The sequence below is a fragment of the Musa acuminata genome, chromosome BXJ1-5 (assembly GCF_036884655.1).
Source record: "Musa acuminata AAA Group cultivar baxijiao chromosome BXJ1-5, Cavendish_Baxijiao_AAA, whole genome shotgun sequence".
In the NCBI taxonomy this organism is placed as follows: Eukaryota; Viridiplantae; Streptophyta; class Magnoliopsida; order Zingiberales; family Musaceae; genus Musa; species Musa acuminata.
Genome location: NC_088331.1, coordinates 29,009,599 through 29,032,044, shown reverse-complemented (window position 1 = coordinate 29,032,044; position 22,446 = coordinate 29,009,599). Strand labels below are relative to the sequence as shown.

The 22,446-nt window shown below is 35.4% G+C and overlaps 1 protein-coding gene across 1 annotated transcript; it reads left to right on the top strand.

Moving 5' to 3' along the window:
- The first annotated feature begins 2,927 nt into the window (after nt 1-2,927).
- Nucleotides 2,928-4,132, top strand: LOC135675044 (MYB-like transcription factor ODO1). The gene is made up of 3 exons (XM_065185303.1): nt 2,928-3,144; nt 3,258-3,387; nt 3,467-4,132. Exons 1-3 carry the CDS (start codon nt 3,012-3,014, stop codon nt 3,906-3,908), a joined length of 705 nt encoding a protein of 234 aa, XP_065041375.1. The 5' UTR covers nt 2,928-3,011; the 3' UTR covers nt 3,909-4,132.
- Nucleotides 4,133-22,446: the final 18,314 nt, after the last annotated feature.

Here is a 22,446-nt window from a genome sequence, read left to right as displayed (position 1 = left end):
TTGGTTACTCATAAGGAAGGAAAGATTTCCTAACCAAAGGAAGTCTAAACTAACATCGAGAAGAGATGGTCCATTTCGAGTATTTCAAAAAATCAACAACAATGCATACAAGTGGAACTACCAAGTGATGAAGGCATTGATTCGAGGACAAATCCTTTCGAGGAAAGGAGGAATGATATAAATTATCAAGTTGATCATAATTCTACCAATGACCCTTTAAATATTCATGGAGGACCAATGACAAGAACTAAAGTTAAAAGGATGAAAGAACCCTTAAATTATTTATTGGAAGGCATTTGGAAGGAGCAAGCTGGTCAAGACTCATTCAAGGTTTTATGGATACAAGAAGAGCCTAAAAGGATCAATATGATTCAAATAAGTCTAAATCATGGAGAGAAAGTCTAACTTTGAGAGAATGATAAATTTTTAGCCTATTTTGAGGAATAAAAGCTATTTAGTTATATTGAACAATATTATGAATTATGAGCTTATTCATGAATAATTATTTAAATCATTTCAAGGCAAATTCATGAGTGATATACATTCATGAATTAGGAATATGAATATTATTTAATATATTTAATGGATTAATTCCTTTTGTATTTGGCCTTTGTATTGTATAAACAAAGTTGACTCACTTTATAATGAAGCAATTCAGAAGTATAATAATCTATTAATATTGGTAAGTGTTTTATTTTTAAGTTTTTGCATAAATTTTGAAACTTATCAAGCTTTTTTGCTTGTGACGTTCAAACCTAAAAAATCTTCAATTTTTCTTGACTGGATGCGACCATGGCCTTTAGGCACCCGTGCCTTGCAGTGACATGAGCTCTATTCTGCCGTAGCTAATCTTACAGTTATGGCCTGCAGAGCTGTTCATAGCCGCGCAAGGAGCCAAGCAACGTAGCTTCTCTGTTGTTTGTGTTGTTGATCACTGTAACGCGGCTTGTCAAAGGGCTGTAGCAGCCAGTTGTTGTTGCCTTGCAGATGACAATGCTCTGCTGCGTGGATTGTGCAGTCTCTTTCCTTTGTATGGCTATAATTCTGTAGCCATTCTTGCGTTCGAATGTATTTGTCAGGTAATCGCTATCATTCCCTGTTGACAAGTCAAAAAAAGACAAAGAATTACTAACTGTTGAAAACTACTTCTTTAGTGTTGTTTCAGTAGATCTTAAAGGTGCAGATTGGATCAAGCATGAGCTGCCCTTCATGTTGATGCAAGCTCGACTGCTGATGATGGTAATTTGGTGTTCAGTAAGCACCAGTGGAGTTCCGGTAAGCACCAGCAGCTGCAGCGGAATCTGCTGGTGATGGAAGCTGCCAAGGGGAAGCGAGGGATAATGGCAGGCCGCCAGTTCCAGCGCCCCCCTCCCACTCGTCCTCCCCCTCTCCCCAGGCAAGATCAAGGACGATGGCAACCCCCGCTTCGTCGTCTTCATCCGAACCTCCAAAATAGAGTATTATCAAACGCCCCACTTTTCTCTCTCTCTCTCTCTCTCTCTCTCTCTCTCTCTCTCTCTCTCTCTCTCACTGAAATCGAATCGGAGAAAATTAATGCTATAATTCTCAGTCAAAGGTGAAAACTTTGCTAATTTCCCCTTGAAGTTTCTTGCCTTCTCTTGGACTGATTTCATTTTGAGTTCTTTGTTTCATGCTCCTCAACCACCGCATTGAGTTCTTTGCTATAATGCAAACTTTTCAGCTTTTTTTTTTCTTCTTCTTTTTATTCTTTTCCAAAGATGGAAAAAAATTTACGATAAATTATCAAAATCTTTACTTAGTTGATTGACACCGGACGAGGTTCTTTAGAGCATTGATATTAAAAACTGGCATAAGATGTTGACTGTCATGGAATCAATGAGGTGGTGCCGTGCCATCCAATCCAACAAATTTACTATGGAGGTATGTAAAACGCATGGTTCTGCGGCTTTTGCCCAAAAAATGAAATGGGCCTGCTGGCTGGGTTTTGGGAGGATTGTGAAAACGTGTAGCTTTTATGACTTCTTCTTTAGCTACTTGTAGATGATGTCAAATGAAGGGATTATTTATGTGGAGGACTTACAGCTTCGTAGGAACATATACAACAATAATAGGTTGGTTGCTCCCAATCTTGGCAAGTATAGATATGTATTAGAAACAGTATATAAATTATATCATCAAAGAAACAATTGTAGACTTTGGTTCTGCAAAAAAATGTCTTCATCACAAAATTCAATTTTCCTTGTGCATCGTATCATGAGATAGATAGTCTTTGAAATTAATCCAAAGACAACATTGGACTGAGTGGAAAGGAAAAGAAGTAAAAATAGAATAAGAATGAACCGAGAAGCAATTAATTTGTACCATCAAAAGACTTGGAAACCATTCATTATATGCGGCTTGGGTTTTGCAAGAGATATCTTATGATATACTTCATTTTCCTTGCGCATCACATCATGAGATTGTCGTTACAAATCAGACCAAAGACAACCTTGAACCGAGTAAAAGAAGAAGAATGACAGAGAAGGTTGCGTTGCGGAAGACAGGAATCTTCATAGGATCGCAGCATCTTTAAGCGCGCCGTGTCCTCCTCTTGCCTGTGTGATGGCAAGCTGAAGACAAGAAGAGGGTTCATAAAGAATCACTCCACCTCCTCCTTGAGGCAGAAGAGAGAGAGAGAGAGAGAGAGAGAGAGAGAACAGCAGAGATGAGTGCTTGTTTCATGCTCCTCAACCACCGCATTGTGTAAACCATGTCCAAGAATCTTTTCGGCGAGACTCTCGAAGGTGATTGCTCGCAATCTCTCTCCGGCTTCAATCATGTGGCCTTTAAATCTCAATCATTTGTTTAAGGAGCACATGAACTGGCAGCATCTTGAGGCCCCAAGTTTCAAGACTCTTTAAAGTGCGCACTTCCATCAACTTTGCACCGAAAGCTTTCTACTCTGTTCCACTTGTCATTGTTGCTGTGCTGCTTCTCTCTCTCTCTCTCTCTCTCTCTCTCTCTCTCTCTCTCTCTCTCTCTTGTTGGACATGGGGAGGCGACCGTGCTGTGACAATTCCGGGCTGAAGAGGGGTCCATGGACAGCAGAGGAAGACCAGAAGCTCATCAGCTTCATCCTCAACAACGGCATACACCGTTGGCGTCTCGTGCCGAAGCTTGCTGGTGCTTCTTCCTCATCATCGAGTTATCTGGAGCAGATTTCCTACGACATTCAAGACTGTGAAATCAAGCTCCTTTATGCTTTGATTGATCACTAGTGTTCGCTTTTGGTGTAGGTCTTATGAGATGTGGGAAGAGCTGCAGGCTGAGATGGACTAACTACCTTCGTCCTGACCTCAAGAGAGGCGCCATTTCCGAGGAAGAAGAGAACCAGATCATCCAGCTCCACTCCAGCCTCGGGAACAGGTACGTCCTCGCCCGGCCCTCTCCGTTAAATCCTCACCTCACACAATATGCATGTTCTTGAATCCTCGAGCGCTCACAGATGGTCCAAGATCGCATCACACTTCCCTGGCCGAACTGACAACGAGATCAAGAACCACTGGAACACCCGAATCAAGAAGAAGCTCGAGCTCCTTCGCGTGGATCCAGCGACCCACCAGCTCATCATCAATCAGCAGCCTGAGAGATATGATCATGGACATGCCGATGCTCGTCCACAAGCAGAAGGGAAGAGCACAGATGTGTCCGAAGACGAATTTGGTCTCATGCATAGTAGCATTTGGATGCCAAGTGATCGGAGCTCGAACGAAGAAGAGACGATACCACAGGTCAAGTCTTCAGGCAGCTGCAGCTCTTCCTTCTGTGCCTCCTCTATGGCAAGTGCACTTGATACTGAAGAAACCAAGCTGTGCTATGACTCTTTTCCTCCATGGGAAGCCATGTATCCTTTTGAGGATCTCGTCCTTCATGGGAGCTTGCTGTAAGTCATCATAAACAACACGGAGGAAGACGAAGTTCCTTTTTGCTACAAAACTGCTTCATGATATTAGGAACTCAGAATGTAATAGAAGAGCTCGCCTTCTTTGTCACATGATCATGTCTGGTTATGTGTGTGACGATTCTTTGTAGTCTCAACATTCTTCAAACAAATGTGTTGCTTAGATTTCTCTTCATGTAATTACTCTTTAGATATTTTTACTTGCATATACCGGAAAGTCATGAGTCGATAGAGGAAAAATAAGTTGAGATAATCCTTGGCATTGTCTGTTTATCATGGAATGCAATCTTATGGGAGTAGAAACAAAAATTTTCATGGTCACTAACCATTTCAGGATCGTAAAACAATATGAAATCAAGAGGATTTATACATAATTGGTGAAAATGCCTTATTGTGCAATGACAACTTGAATTCATTGGATGAGAAAAAGTGAATGTAAACGGTGAAATACTTTTGTTGTTGGATGTTGTGGCTCTTTATAATTTGATAAGATATATATAATATAATTAATTAGATTCCCTCTGCTCTCGTAAACTAAGCGATCTTGGATTAAAGACATGCCTTGTTTGATCTCTGAACAAAAGGTATGCATCGTTAAATCAGATCTAAATATTTGATTTCATGAGACATAAAGATTATTTTCACATTTAACTTAGTATATTATAGATTTTTATGTATGAGAGCCTTTATAATTAGTATGAAAGCCTAAATTCTTGAGATCAAATACACTGATGTATTATTTTGGTCAATGATTCACCTTTATCTCTTCAACTGCGTACAGCCGTGGGCAGCGTCCGCGCGGGCAGCGGCAGCACTGCAACGGCCGCGCGCGGGCAGCAGGCGGCAGCACCGCACCCATGCGGCAGCCGCACGCATGCAGTAGCTGCATCTAAGCGGCAGCCGCGCGCAGGCATAGGCCGTTTCTAGGCGGCACCCGCGTGCGGGTTGGCCGCGCCCAGGCGGCGACCGCACGAGAGCAGAGCCGCCCAGGCGGCAGCCGCGCGCGAGCATAGGCAGCACCCAGGCGGCGGCCGCGCGCGGGCAGGAACCGCCGCAGCGGCCGCGCGCGACCAGCAGCAGCCCCCGCGGCGGCAGCGGCAGCGCCCGAGACGGCAGCGCCGCACACGCAAGCGGCTGCAGTGCAGCGGCGGCAGATTAGGGTTTTGACATATTTATGGTTTTACCCTCAAGGCTAGGGTTTTATCAAATTATAATTCTGCCATTTCCAGATTTAGGAATTTCAATTTTGACAACATATTTACAGTTTTACCCTCATGAAATTTAGAATTTTAATTTATATTCTTAATTATAAAATTGATAAATATGATTCATTATAATTATGATTGAATTTAATCATGATTATATTTTTACTATTTGATTGGAATTAATCTTTGATTTAAAAAAAATATAAATCATGGTTTAGTTTTTATAGTTTTCTCAAATGAATTATTGATTATACATATGATAAATAAAATTCAATTATTGTTCTTGAATATTCATTTGGTTATTCACATGTATATATGAAATTATGAATAATGTTTACTTTTCACATAAAGACATGATTTATATGTTATCATGATTATCATATGAGTTTTTTTTACTAATTAATGTTCAATAATTATTATGTTTATTATTTTATTATTAACTTATTTAGTATTAATATTTATTAATTATTATAGTTTTTATTTTATTATTGAACTATTTAGCATTAATATTCAATAATTATTATGGTTGTTATTCTAGTATTGAATTGCTTAGCATAAATTAAAGAAATTTGATGAATATTATTTTTAATTTATCATCCTAAGTTTTATCTGTAGTTGTGAAAGTGGCTTGGGATGAAAAACTTTTGTGATGTGAATTACAATAAAAGTTTTATCATTTATAGGATATTTTAAATTATATTTTGTATTTTGTATTGGTCTTGTAACCACCAAAATGACCTAGACTAATGATTTATAAAATAATATTAAGGAATTAGTCCTAAATGATATTAAGAAAATAATATTCATAATGGCACACATAATTAGGAGATTTAGATAATCTCAAAAGAGAATCTACCTTAAATAATTATGTGATAGGGTAGGATAATATTGTTTTGGATATCTTTGCAGTTTAGGGTTATATACCCAAAGGTAACAATCCTCCATAAATGTTCTTGAGTGAACACTAGATATGTCAATATTTTACCCAAAAGTGTAATATAGATGATATCAATAGTTCATCAAATTTTGACAAATTTAAAGCATTAATGTTATTCTATATTTTTGCAGTGGTACTATCATCCATACATTTATATGCTTCTAGCATTCCTGTACTCTCTGTATCAAATTATTTAAAATGGTTAGAGTATGTGAAATTTATACTGGATGTATTAGATCTTAATTTAGCATTGTTTGTTGAAAAGCTTATAGACTTGACTGATGAAAGAACTGTAGAACAAGTTAATAAAATGAAAGCTCGAGAAAGATTTGATAGACTTAGTTTAATGTTCATAAGAATGACAATTGCAAATAATATAAAGACTTCATTACCGATTGTAACTAACGCACAAGAATATTTAAAGGTTATTGAAGACTGATTTAAATCTACTGATAAGTCATTGGCTGGCACATTAATGAAAGAACTAATAACGGTTCAGTATGATAACACTCGAGGAATTCAAGATCACATCCTTAATATGGCTAACAAAGCTGCAAAACTTAAAACATTAGGCATGAATGTTGATGAGTCTTTCCTCGTACAGTTTATTCTCAATTCCCTTCCTTCTTAGTTTGGCTCATTTAAGATTCACTACAATACAAATAAAGATAAGTGGGACTTGAATGAGTTAACTAGCATGTGTGTTTAGGAAGAATTGAGATTAATGCAGGAAAGTTCATATAATGTTATGACTACTACTCAAGGAGCTGATAACAAGAAAAGAAAATTGAAGCATCATCAATCAAAGAAATTTGCCGGGTCTAGAAATGTTAAATAGACTAATGAAAAGAAAGTCTTTACTATAAAGTACTTCTTTTATGGCAAGAAAGGACATGTGAAGAAGGACTGCATTAAACGTAAAACTTGGTTCGAAAAGAAAGGTATTAACTCAACCTTTGTATGTTTCAAATTAAACATTACAAAAGTTTGTTCTAATACTTGGTGAATTGAATTTGGTGCTTCAACTCATGTTACCAATAACATGCAAAGATTTCTTTCAATCCGGAAACCAAAAGAATATAAGAGGTTCATCATTATGGAAAATCATCTTAAAGCGAAAGTGATATTAGTGGGGACTTATTGTCTACGCTTAGAGACGGGTCATCTGATGGATCTTATTGACACGTGTTATATTCCTACTATTTCTAGAAATTTAGTTTCTCTATCTAGAATTGATGAGTTAAGATATTATCTTTATTTTGGTTGTAGTAAACTCAAGATATTTTATGATTCAATAAAAGTTGGTTCTGGAATTCTGTGTGATTGTTTGTACATAATTAATTTGGATCTCGAGTTTGCAAGTATGGATTGAGACATAGTTTCAATAATAAAAGGTCTTCTATATCGTGGCATAGATAATTGGGGCATATCTGAAAAGAATTGAAAGATTAGTGAAGGATAATATTTTGAAACATTTAGACTTCACTGATTTTAATATTTGTATAGATTGCATTAAGGGAAAGCAAATTAAACATATAAAGAAAAATGCCACAAGAAGTAAAGAACTCATTGAAATTATTCATACTGATATCTACAAACCACTCCATATTCTTTGTTTTAATGAAGAAAAGTATTTCATCATATTTATAGATGACATGTCCGGATATGGCTATGTTTATCTAATATATGAAAAGTCACTCGTTGATACTCTTGAAGTGTACATAAATGAGGTTAGGAAACAATTAGATAGAAAAGTTAAAATTTTTAGATCTGATAGGGGTGGTGAATTTTATGGCAGATATGATGGATCCGGTCAAAATATTGATCCTTTTGCTAGATTCCTAGAACAGTGGGGTATTTATGCTCAATATGCATTACTAGGTGTGTCACAGCAGAATGGTATTGCTAAAAGGCAAAATCGTACTCTTATAGATATGGTTAGGAGCATGATGAGTTATTCCTCTATACTTAAGTTGATGTGGGGTGAAGCTCTTAGGATAGCTATGTGCATCTTAAACAGAGTTCCTAGTAAATCAGTTCCATCATCTCCATTTGAGTTATGGACTAGTAGGAAACCCAGTCTGAGATATTTACATATTTGGGGATGTTTTACAGAAATAAGAGTATTTAATCCACATAAAAAGAAATTAGATCCAAGAATTATTTCAAGATATTTTATTGGTTATCTAGAAAAATTCAAGGGATATAAATTTTATTGCCCTAATTATAGTACGAGGATAGTAGAATCTGATACTGTAAAATTTCTTGAAATTAACGAAATCAATAGGAGTGAAAAATCTCATAAGATCAATTTTGATATTGAGGAGATTCAGGTTAATTCTCTCATATCATCTCCTATTCAAGAAATTATTGTTTCTCAAATCAATGAGAGTATTGATGAGGGTAAACAACAAAATAATTTCAACAAACTCTAACATGATATTGATGTCGCTATTGATGATCTTGTAGAACAATCACAATTGGTAGATTTGAGAAGATCTCAAAGGAAAAAGAAACATGTCATTTCTGATTATTATGTGATATATCTAAAAGAATCAAATTATGATATAGGAATAAAAAGAGACCCCTTATCGTTTTCACAAGTCAGAAAATAATGATTCTGAAAAATGGTATGATGCAATGAAAGAAGAGTTAAAATCAATGGTCTAGAATGGTGTCTGGGATCTCGTTGAATTGCCCAATAATTGTAAAAGAGTCGGTTATAAATGGGTCTTTAAAACAAATCGTGACTCAATGGGCAATATCGAACGATATAAAGCCAGACTTGTGGCTAAAGGTTTTTTTCAAAAAGAATGCATCGACTATAACGAGACTTTTTCTTTAGTTTCTAGAAAGGACTCATTGAGAATCGTCATGATATTAGTAGCTCATTATTATCTTGAGTTACATCTGATTGATGCGAAAATAGTATTTTTGAATGGGGATCTGGATGAGGAAATTTATATGGAACAATCTGAAGGATTCATAGAAAAGGGAAAAGAAATTTGGGCTTATAAACTTAAGAAATACATTTATAGCCTTAAACAAGCTTCCAAACAATGATATATAAAGTTTCATAATACCATTACTTCCTTCAGATTTAAGGAAAATACTGATGATCAGTGCATATTGTTAAATCTCGAATTTTGATGATGAAGTCAATCGTCATTTATTATCTAATCCATATGTTGAGATAAGTGTGCAGGATTAACTACGATGGAAGAAAGATATGCAGCAGGAGTTACGCCAGAGTCAAGATCATGATCACGTTGGGGGTTCGAGAGCTCGACGAAAGTCCGGACGGTCGTTAGAGGTTCTACAGAAACAAATCCAAGAAGTCCAGGAGCTTGCCAAAGAAGCTCATTGGAACTCGCCAAGTGGATCGTCACAAGTCCAGGAGTTGGCCGGAAGTCTGTCGGAGCATCGCTGAAGGTTCGTCGGATGTTCGTCGGAAGTTCGCCGGAAGCTCGTTGAAAGAAGCGATTGACGCACCGGAGCAAGTTATAGTAAATGTCTTAAAGAAATATCGTAGTTAGCATGTAGATTAAGCTAGGAATGGGAGGTGATCCTATTAACTTAATCTGGGGGCAATTGGGCCCTTGATAGACCCAAATTGGGCTGAACGGATCAGCCCATTCGGACCCAGATTTCCTAGCCGACGGTGGCACCGCCTAGGAGCTTAGTCTCCCAGGAAATCTGGGCGGTGCAACCACCCAGGTCAGGTGGTGTTACTGCCTAGGCTCAGTCTCCGAGTGAGATTGGGCAGTGGAACCGCCCTAGTCAGGCGGTGGCACCGCCAGAGCACGGTCTTTGAGCTCTGTCAAGTTGTTGTACTACCCCTGTTAGGAGGTAGTACCGTCAAGACCCCGAAAATCCGGGAAAAGACATTTTTAAGCTCCAAATTCAAACTAGTTTGGGGCCTATATATACCCCACCCTTTCCTACATGAAAGGGCACCGAAAATCCAATCTTACTATGTGATTTTTAGAGCTCAAAAGTGTTATAAAGGCTAGAAGTTCTCCTCCCTCTTTTCTTCCAAGTTTTGATCTTTCAAGAGAAGAGAGAAAATTCTGTAAGGGTTGTCTCCTAAGCCCGTCAAAAGGTGTGAAACTGTAAAAGGGTGGTTGGCCTTCGCCTATTGAAGGAAGGCCTCTAGTGGACGTCGGTGGCCTTATCGGAGGAGGAAGCCAAAAGTTGATGTAGGTCAAGATTGATCGAACCACTCTAAATCTCGATTTGCATTTACTTTCTGTTCTCTATCTTAACTACAAATTGCCTCCATAGCTTTACTTTAATTACACTTCGCCTAATCTAAGTTAAAGCAACTTCCGAATTGGCTTTCATACCGAAATCGCTTTTATTGTACAAACGTTATATTTCGATTTGTAATTACATTCTGTTCTCTATCTTAACTACAAACTGCCTCTTTATCTTTACTTTAACTACATCTCGCTTGATCACAAGTTAAAGTGATTTTTGAATCGGCTTTCTTACCGAAATCATTTTTATCATACGAATGTCGTTTTAAATCGTCGAAAGTTTTCCGCTGCACTAATTCACCCCCCCCTCTCTTAGTGCTCTTGATCCTAACAATTAGTATCAGAGCGGGGTTAACTCTCAAACGGATTAAAACCCAAGAGAGATGGCATACGCCGGAAACCAAGAGGGCCACTTTATTACATGTCCACCCATGTTCAATGGGACAGACTACACCTATTAGAAAACCCGAATAAGGATCTTCCTTATTTCAATGAATTTTGAACTTTGGAATCTTGTCGAAAATAGATTTTTGAAGTCTTCTCTTCCAATGATCAATTGGAATGAATTGGAGAAGAAGACTTTCGCTCTTAATGCAAAGGCTATGAATGTCTTATTTTATGCGCTTGATAAAAATGAGTTCAATTGTGTTTCGTTTTGTGAAACCGCGTTTGATATTTGGCATACACTCAAAGTGACTCATGAAGGCACAAGTAAAGTGAAAGAGTCAAAAATCAATCTTATGATACATTCTTTTGAACTTTTCTGAATGAAACCGAGCGAGACTACTAGCGACATGTACACCCATTTCACGAATGTCGTCAATGGTCTAAAAGGACTCGGAAAAAGTTTTTCGGATTTTGAGCTTGTAAATTAGATTCTAAGATCCCTTCCTAAGAGTTAGGACCCTAAAGTCACTGCTATTCAAGAGGCTAAAGATTTAAACAACTTCCCTCTTGAAGAACTAATCGAGTCATTAATGACCTATGAAATGACTTGCAAGGCTCATGAAGAGCAAGAAGACATCCTTCCAAAGTACAGGAAGGATATGACACTTAGAACTTTAGATGATCACTTGAGAGAAAACTCAAATGATGAGCACTGTGACAATGACTTGGCACTTCTAACAAAGAAATTCAAAAAATTCATTAAGAGAAACAAGTTTAAAAATGACATAAAAAAATAAATTTGAACCCAAAAAGGACCAAGTTATTTGTTACGAGTGCAAAAAGCTGGGACACTACAAAAGTGATTGTCCCTAAGCTAAGAAGAAAACATCAAAGAAGAAGGTGCTCAAAGCAATGTAGGATGACTCGAGTGTGTCCGAAGAAGAGGAGTCCAACACCGAGCAAGTTGCTCATTACGCCTTAATGGCCATCGGAGAGGAGGTAACAAATTTAATTGATACAGATTTATCATTTGATGAATTATTAAATACCTTCCATGACTTATTTGATAAATGTAAAACAATTAGTAGAAAATATAAATTACTGAAAAATAAGCATGATAGTCTTGTTAGCAATTTTGATAAATTAAAAACTGAATATCGTGATAGTTTAGCTCAATGTGAAAAATGCTATGATCTAGAAACTCTTTAAAAGGAGAACTTGCTACTTAAGGACTCCTTGAAGAAATTCGAGGTTGGTAGCAAGTCTTTGAACATGATCCTTACAAATAAGGGTCACGTTCCCAAAAGAAATGGAATCAGATTTGTGAGAAGTCCTCACCAAAATCCAATCACCTTCATAAAAGGCCCAATCTTATATGTTCGGCACCAAAGCAAATGCAACTTTTGTTGCAAACATGGACATAAAACGTATCATTGTCCATTAAAGAAAATTAGCCCGAACAAACTGATTTGGGTTCCTAAAGGAACCATGATAAACTCTATGCAACATAATAAACAATGCAGATTTTGAGGCACCCAAAAGTAAATGGGTACCTAAAAAATATCCTTTCTTATAGAGACATACACCATCACAAGCTAGGAGCAAGAGATGGTACCTTGATAGTGGATGCTCAAGGCATATGACCGGAGATCCATCTCAATTCTCTAAGCTCACTAGCATAGACGAAGGTTATGTCACCTTCGGAGATAACAACAAGGGTAAAATCATTGGCAAAGGAACCATAGGTAACAAATCCAACTTCTTTATTGAAGATATTTTGTTAGTTGATGGTTTAAAACATAATCTCTTGAGTATTAGTCAATTATGTGATAAAGGATATATCGTCAAATTCGAACCTAATGCTTGCATCATTGAAAAACCACACAAAAACACATCTATGGTTGCATTTAAACAAAATAACATATACACCATTGACATCAATGATCTTTGCAATGAAATGTGTTTCTCAGTTTTGAATGAGGATGCTTGGTTTTGGCATAGGAGATTAGGTCATGCTAGCATGAAACTAATTACTCAAATATCATCCAAAGAACTTGTACGAGGAATTCCTCATATCAAGTTCATTAAAAATAATGTGTGTGATGCTTGTCAATTAGGAAAATAAATTAAGGGTAGTTTCAAATCTAAAAATCAAATAAGCACATCTAGGCCCTTACAATTGATCCATATGGACTTATTCGGACCAATCTCTACATCAAGCCTAGGAGGTAGCAAATACGCCTTCGTCATTGTAGATGACTATAGTAGATACACATGGACTTATTTCTTGAAACACAAAAATGAATGCTTTAGATATTTCACCAAGTTTTGTAAACTTATTCAAAATGAAAAGGGTTTTATGATTTCATCAATTCGAAGTGATCATGGTGATGAATTTCAAAACCGTGATTTTCAAGAATTTTGTGAATCTAATGGATACAGTCACAACTTCTCTACTCCAAGAAATCCTCAATAAAATAGAGTAGTAGAAAGAAAGAATAGAAATTTAAAGGAAATGACAAAAACCATGTTGAATGAACATAGCCTACCCAAATATTTTTGGGCCGAAGCCGTAAACACTGCATGCTATATTTTGAATAGAGTTCTAGTAAGACCCTTACTCACCAAAACTCCTTATGAGTTGTGGAACAAAAAAAAACCCAATGTTTTATATTTTAAAGTTTTTGGGTGTAAGTGTTTTATCTTGAATGAAAAAGATGTCTTAGGAAAATTTGATGCTAAATCCGATGAAGGAATTTTTCTTGGTTATTCTTCGATTTCTAAAGATTTTCATATTTTCAATAAAAGAACTTTAATTATAGAAGAATCCATTCATGTTATTTTCAATGAGATTTCTGAAATCAAGAAAAATGATTTTGATGATGATGTTAATTTTGATTCTTTGAATTTAAATAAAACCCCTTCTCCAACTAGCAACTTTGATGCATCCACTTCCAAAACATCCTTACCCAAGGATTGGAAGTATGTAGATGCTCATCCTAAGGAGCTAATCCTAGGAGACACATCTAAGGGGGTTCAAACACATTCTTCTCTTAAAAATTTTGTGCCAATACTGCTTTTCTCTCCTAAATTGAACCTAAATGTATTGACGAAGCCATGAAAGATGATTCATGGATTCTTGCAATGTAAGATGAGTTAAATCAATTTGAGAGAAATGAGGTGTGAAAGCTTGTTCCTAGGCCAAATGACCATTTAGTTATTGGTACTAAATAGATTTTTAGAAACAAGCAAGATAAATATGGTATCGTGGTTAGAAACAAGGCTAGATTAGTGGCCAAAGGTTTCAACCAAGAAGAATGTATCGATTACGAAGAAACCTTCGCTCCTGTGGCTAAATTAGAAGCCATAAGGATACTCCTTACCTATGCTAGTAATAATAATTTTAAGTTATTTCAAATTGATGTTAAAAGCTCTTTTCTTAATGGCTTTATTTCTGAAAAAGTTTATGTTGAACAACCTCCCGGATTTGAAAATAATAGCTTCCATAATCATGTATTTAAATTAACTAAAGCTCTTTATGGTTTAAAACAAGCCCCAAGGGTTTGGTCTGATAGACTTAGTACTTTTCTTATTGAAAATAATTTCACAAAAGGCAAGATCGATACTACATTGTTTATCAAGAATTTTGAAAATAATTTTCTCATTGTTTAGATTTATGTTGATGATATTATCTTCGATTCTATGAATGAATCTCTTTGTGAATCTTTTGCTAAAACCATGAGTCTTGAATTTGAAATGAGTTTGATAGGAGAATTAACTTTTTTTTTAAACTTACAAATTAAGCAGCTAAGCAATGACATCTTTATTAGTCAAACTAAATATGCTTTAGATCTGCTAAAAAGATTTAATATGGATAGCTCAAAAGCTATTAACACTCCTATGAGCACCTCCACTAAGTTAGAAGTTGATGAAAGTGGAGAAAGCTTCGATCAAAAAACTTATAGGGGTATAATAGGAAGTTTACCTCACTACAACTAGACCAAATATCATGTTCAGTGTAGGATTCTGTGCTATGTTTCAATCGAACCCTAAGATATCTCATCTCAAAGCAGTTAAAAGAATACTTAGATATCTTAAAGGTACCACAAATCTAGGATTATGGTATCCAAAATCTAAGAATTTTGAGTTAATTGCTTATGCTGATGTGGATTTTGCTGGATGTAGACTAGATAGAAAAAGCACATTATGAACATGTCAATTTTGGGACATTCCCTTGTTTCTTGGTCATCTAAGAAATAAAACTCGATTGCACTATCAACAACTGAAGCTGAGTATATTGCAGCTAGTGCATGCTGTGCACAAGTTGTGTGGATGAAAAACACCTTAGAAGATTATAAAGTCCATCTTAAAAATATTCTCATTAAATGTGATAACACAAGTGCAATATGTTTAACAAAGAATCTCATTCAATACTCAAGAATAAAACATATTGATATTAGACATCACTTTATACGAGATCATGTCACTAATCATAATGTAATCATAGAGTTCATTGATACTAAGCATCAACTAGCTGATATTTTTACAAAACCTCTAAGTGAAGAACAATTTGATTTCATTAGAAGAGAATTAGGAATGTTAATATGTCCGAATGCATAAACTTGTTAAGATTATTTTTATTTTATGATCAAATCACTTAATTGCCATGATGATTTTACATAATTACATGCCTTAATTACATATTGGAAATTATGTGTTTTGGATACAAAAATTTCTATGATAATAAGCATGTTTTATCTTCATGATTGAATTTGAAAATCTATAGCAAAACCTCGTCCGAATGCATGAAAGTGTTATATTTCATTTTTGGATCTTCTTGATCCTAATAATTGGATTTTCTCATTCTCTTCCGAACTTAATAAACATATGTCATATCGAGTTTTTGGATTCACATCATTGATTTTTGACATATGGAATTAACTAGCAAATGCATCTCTCATAGACTTATCATGTGAAAATAATCTTTTGAGAAATGGATTTGACGATTCCTTCTTATATCTTTTGAGAAATAGTTTTATGTGCAAGGATTTGATTCACACACATATCTTGATTCTTATAAAAATAAAGCGTGCTTTAATATCTTATCAATTTTAATTTCATTCGAGTAAGCTCACAAGTGGCTTTCCTCCTTCATACAAAAAGATAATAACAAATAAAGACGAAGAAGTAATGAAAGTCATCTCCATGTTATGTTTTCTTTGAGATATTTGTAGAATTGGTATCCTATCACTCATTATTGAAAAATGACATAAACCTAGTTAAAATTTGCTAATATCGTTCTCCTTTTTATTGATGATAAAGGGGGGGGGAGAAATATATAAATTGATGCTATGAGTGCCATATTTGAATTTGAATTATGTTAAGATATCAAAAGCTTACATTGAAATATATAATAAATTGGTGATAGAATTGCTATGATTGCCATATTTGCACTATGTTATTGCCATATTTGCATTATGTTAAAATATCAAGAACTTACATCGCAGTTTTACATGTTGATATTTTGTCATATGATGAATTGCTACGATTGCTATCTTTCATATTTAAAATGTAAAACCTGAAAATGGATGTCAAGCCTTCATCATTTTCAGAGAAATACATCATGATAGGAATCATGATAGGAGTGTTGATAAGGTTAAACGATCTTAACTTATCAATATGACTCTTGAATTCAAAGGCTTTGAATTCAAGAATAACTTATCTCAAGTATGGTATATAGATAGGGGGAGTTAAGGTTAACTACGTTATCAATTGATTATCATCATAAAAAAGGGGGACATTGTTGAATCTCGGATTTTGATGATGAAGTCAATTGTCATTTGTTATCTAATCCATATGTTGAGATAAGTATACAGGATTAACTACGATGAAGAAAGACATGCGACAAGAGTTGCGCCGGAGTCAAGACCATGATCATGTTGGGGGTTCGAGAGCTCAACGGAAGTCCGGACGGTCGTCGGAGGTTCTACGGGAACAAATCCGAAAAGTCCAGGAGCTTGCCAAAGAAGCTCATCGGAACTCGCCAAGTGGATCATCGCAAGTCCAGGAGTTGGCCGGAAGTCCGCCGGAGCATCGCCGAAGGTTCATCGGATGTTCGCTGGAAGTTCGCCGGAAGCTCGCGGGAAGAAGCGATTGACGCATTGGATCAAGTTATAATAAATGTCTTAAAGAAATATCGTAATTAGCATGTAGATTAAGCTAGGAATGGGAGGTGATCCCATTAACTTAATCTGGGGGCAATTGGGCCCTTGACAAACCCAAATTGGGCCGAATGGATCAGCCCATTCGGAACCAGATTTCCTAGCCGACGGTGGCACCACTTGGGTCGGCGGTGGCACCGCCCAGGAGCTCAGTTTTCCAGGAAATCTAGATGGTGCAACCACCCAGGTTAGGCGGTGGCACCGCTTGGGCTCAGTCTCCGAGTGAGACTGGGCGGTGGAATCGCCCCAATCAAGCGGTGGAATCGCCCCAGTCAGGCGGTGGCACCACCAAAGCTCGGTCTCCGAGCTCTGTCAGGTGGTTGTACCGCCCCATCAGGAGGTAGTACCACCAAGACCCCGAAAATCTAGAAAAAGATATTTTTGAGATCCAAATTCAAACCAGTTTGGGGCCTATATATACCCCACCCTTTCCTACATGAAAGGGCACCATAAATCTAATCTTACTCTATGATTTTTAGAGCTCAAAAGTGTTGTAAAGGCTAGAAGTTCTCCTCCTTATTTTCTTCCAAGTTTTGATCTTTCAAAAAGGAGAGAAAATTCTGTAAGGGTTGTCTCCTAAGCCCGTTAAAAGGAGTGAAACATAAAAGGGTGGTTGGCCTTCGCCTATTGAAGGAATGCATCTAGTGGACGTCGGTGACCTCATCGGGGAGGAAGCCAAAAGTGGATGTAGGTCAAGATTGACCGAACCACTCTAAATCTCGGTTTGCATTACTTTTTATTCTCTATCTTAACTGCAAACTACCTCCATAGCTTTACTTTCACTGCACTTCGCCTAATCTAAGTTAAAGCAACTTCTAAATCGGCTTTCATACCGAAATCGCTTTTATCGTACGAACGTCGTATTTCGGTTTGCAATTACATTTTGTTCTCTATCTTAACTACAAACTACCTCTATATCTTTACTTTAACTGCATCTCACTTGATCACAAGTTAAAGTGATTTCTAAATCGGCTTTCTTACCGAAATCATTTTTATCGTACGAACGTCGTTTTAAATCGTCGAAAGTTTTCCGCTGCACTAATTCACCCCCCCCTCTTAGTGATCTTGATCCTAACACATATATCTGAAGGTACATGAGAGTAAGTTTATTATGTTGGTCTTATATGTGGATGATATTTTACTTGCTAGTAGTGATCTTGGTTTATTGCACAAAACCAAGATATTTTTCAACAAGAACTTTAAGATGGTTGATATGAATAAGGCAGCCTATGTTATTGGCATAGAGATATTCAGGGATAGATCTCAAGGATTATGAGGATTATCTTAGAAAAGATATATTAATCATATCTTGAAGAGATTTAATATGCAAGTCTGCTCAGCTAATGATATACCTATTATTAGAGATGAAAAATTCAGCCAAAACTAGTGCCCGCAAAATGACTTAAAAAAGAATCAAATAAAGAATATTTCTTATGGGTGTGCAATTGGAAGTCTATTATATGCTCAAACTTGTACAAGACCAGATATCAGTTTTGTAGTTGCACTGTTAGGAACATACCAAAGTAACCCAAGAATGAAACATTGGAAAGCTACAAAGAAAATAATGAGATATCTGCAAGGGACGAATGATTATATGCTCACATATAGGAGATCAGATCAACTTGAAGTGATAGAATATTCAGATGTTGATTTTACAAATTGCCTCGACAGTAGGAAGTTCACTTCAGGATTTGTAGTGGGGCAATTTCTTAGAAAAGTGCAAAGCAATCGCTTATTATATCATCAATAATAGAAGCTGAATTTGTGGCATACTTTGAGGCCACAAACCAAACTTTATGGTTGCAAAATTTATCTCAGGACTTAGTGTGGTCGACTCAATTGCCAAGCCATTAAAGATATTTTGTGATAACACCGCAACAGTTTTCTTCTCTAAGAATGGCAAGTACTTTAATGGTTCCAAGCACATTGAAATAAAGTACTTGGTGGTTAGAGAAAGAGTCCAGAAATAACAAGTGTCAATTGAGAATCTAAGCACCACTATGATGATTGCTGATCCATTGACAAAAGTCTTATAGTGTAAAATATTTAAAGAATATGTTCTTAGAATGAGGCTTATGAGCAAGTCATAAAAGATATGATAATGTATGTTTATGTGGATGCTATTATTGATATTCTTTTTACTTAATTAAAGTTATTTATTTCTACTATCCTGTTTATATTTATGTTTATACATATTATGGTTGAATATAATAACAGAATTATCTTGACAAGACAAATTACAGGGGTCATTATGGACTATATTAGGAAAGACTAACAATGTTGTGGTACATAAAAGGGAGTATGATATTGATGAAATACAACCACTATGATTCATATTGATGGTTGGACTTAATATAGTATTGTTGTGTTTATTGGACTTATTGGCTTATTTTAAAAATTCATGGCTATGTATAAAATGATTTTCAAAAATTATTTCGAATCCAATTAGGTAAAATTATTTTCAAACAAATTTTGTTTTGTTTATTTTGATTTTAAAAATCTCTTTTATATTTTATTAATTAATGGGCCTAGTAGGAGAATATTAGATTTTGTGGCCCTTTGTAATTGGATAAGATATATATAATATAACTAATTAGAATCTGATAAAATATTTTAGCCAATAGAATAGAAGTCCATTTAAAATATGATTCCTTAGAAGATAATCTTGATGGGCGAAAATCTCCTAATATCTTATCCTAGACCCTCTACTCTCACCTATAAATAGATAGGATCTTTAGGGACTAGATGTGTGCACATCCCATATAGTTGAGGGATTATAGTTTTCCCCTCAACTCTTTCCCTAAACCATCAATCTAGGAGGTTCTGTGGAAAGATAGGTAGAGAGGAGAAAGGATCTAGTTCCTCTTGCAGATTAGAACGATCTTGAATTAAAGATGGTGCCTTGCATTATAGATCAAACAGAGATATGTTTTCAGATGACATCAAAAGGTACACATCGTTAAATTAGATCTAAGTATTTGATTTCAATCCTAGTGCAAAAAGATTATTTCTGCATTTAACTTAGCATATTACATATTTTTATATTTACAATTAGTATCAGAGCCTAGGTTCTTAAGATCAAATATATTAGATCTAGTTTAACGATGCATATTTTTTGATGCCATTTGAAAAGAGAGGGCAAAGGGTCTAGGATGAGTTATTAGGAGATTTCCTCCCATCAAGGTTATCTCCTAAGAAATCATACTTGAAGTGGACTTCTTTTCTATTGGCAAAAATATTTCATCAGAATCCAATTAGTTATATTATATATATCTTATCCAATAATAAAGGGCCACAAAATCTAACATTCTCCCACTTGGCCCATTAATTGATAAGATATAAAAGAGATATTAAAAAATAAAATAAATAAAATAAAATTTATTTAAAAATAATTTTACCTAATTAGATTCCAAAAAAAATTTGAAAAGCATTTTATACATGGTCATGAATTTTTAAAACAAGCCAATAAGTCTAATAAACACAATAATACTATATTAAATCTAACTATCAATGCGAGTCAAAGTGATTGTATTTCATCAACGTCATACTCCCTTCTATGTACCACAATATTATTAGTCTTTCCTAATATAATTCATAATGACCTTTGTAATTTGTCTTGTCAAGACAATCCTATTATTACATTCAACCATAATATGCATAAACATAAATGTAAACAGGATAGCAGAAATAAATAACTTTAATTAAGCAAGAAGAATGTCAATAGCATCTGCATAAACATGCATCACCATGTCTTTTATGACTTGCTCACAAGCCTCATTCTAAGAACATGTTCTTTAAATATTTTACACTGTAAGGCTTTTGTCAATGGATCAGCAATCATCATAGTGGTGCTTAGATTCTCAATTGACACTTATTGTTTCTAGACTCTTTCTCTAACCACTTTATCTTAATGTGCTTGGAACCACTAGAGTACTTATCATTCTTAGAGAAGAAAACTGTTGTAGTGTTATCACAAAATATCTTCAGCGACTTGGCAATTGAGTCGACCACACCAAGTCCTGAGTTAAAATTTCACAACCATAAAGCTTGATTTGTGATCTCAAAGTATGCCACAAATTCAACTTCTATTATTGATGATGCAATAAACGATTACTTTACAAGTTTCTAAGAAATTATCCCACCAACTAACATGAATATAAATCCTAAAGTGGACTTCCTATTGTCGAGGCAATTTACAAAATCAGCATCTGAATATCCTATCACTTCAAGCTGATTTGATCTCTTATATGTGAGCATATAATCTTTCGTCCCTTGTAGATATCTTACTACTTTCTTTGCAACTTTCCAATGTTTCATTCCTGGGTTACTTTGGCATCTTCCCATCATTACAATTGTAAAACTGATATCTAGTCTTGTATAAGTTTGAGCATATAATAGACTTCCAACTATGCACCCATAAGGAATATTCTTCATTTAATTCTTTTCTAAGTCATTTTTCGGGCACTGGTTTTGGCTGAATTTTTCACCTCTAATAATAGGTATATCATTAGCTGAGCAAAGCTACATATTAAAACTCTCCAAGATACGATTAATATATCTTTTCTGAGACAATCCTAATAATCCTTGATATCTATCCCTGAATATCTCAATGCCAATAACATAGATTGCCTTATTCATATCAACCATTGTAAAGTTCTTATTGAAAAATATCTTGGTTTCGTGCAATAAACCAAGATCACTACTGGCAAGTAAAATATCATCTATATATAAGACCAATATAATAAATTTGCTCTCACTTACCTTCAGATATATACACTGATCAACAATATTTTTCTTAAATCTGAAGGAAGTAATGGTATTATGAAACTTTATATACCATTGTTTGGAAGCTTGTTTAAGGCTATAAATGGATTTCTTAAGTTTACAAGCCCAACTTTCTTTTTCCTTTTCTATGAATCCTTCAGATTGTTCCATATAGATTTCCTCATCCAAACCCCATTCAGAAATGTTATATTTACATCAATCTGATGTAACTCAAGATCATAATGAACTACTAATGTCATGATGATTCTCAATGAGTCCTTTCTAGAAATTGGAGAAAAAAGTCTCGTTATAGTCGATGTCTTCTTTCTGAGAATAATCTTTGGCCGCAAGTATGGATTTATATCGTTCGATATTGCCCGTTGAGTCATATTTTGTTTTAAGGACCCATTTACAACTGACTCTTTTGTAATTATTGGATAATTCAATGAGATTCCAAACATTATTCTGGATCATTTATTTTTTCAGAATCGTTACTTTCTATAGCTTGTGAAAATGATAAGGGGTCTCTTTTTATTCCTATATCATAATTTGATTCTTGTAGATATACCATATAATCATCAGAAATGGCATGTTTCCTTTTCCTTTGAGATCTTCTCAAATCTACCAATTGTGATTGTTCTACAAGATCATCAGTGGCGACATCAATATCATGTGAGAGTTCTTTGATGTTATTTTGTTATTTACCCTATCAATACTCTCATTGATTTGAGGAACAACAATTTCTTGAATA

What these genes read in the sequence shown, in the direction of transcription:
- LOC135675044 (XM_065185303.1), top strand. Translation starts at nt 3,012, where the DNA reads ATGGGGAGGCGACCGTGCTGTGACAATTCCGGGCTGAAGAGGGGTCCA. An exon ending in TCTCGTGCCGAAGCTTGCTG is followed by an intron (nt 3,145 to 3,257) that starts GTGCTTCTTCCT and finishes CTTTTGGTGTAG; the next exon opens with GTCTTATGAGATGTGGGAAG. An exon ending in CACTCCAGCCTCGGGAACAG is followed by an intron (nt 3,388 to 3,466) that starts GTACGTCCTCGC and finishes GAGCGCTCACAG; the next exon opens with ATGGTCCAAGATCGCATCAC.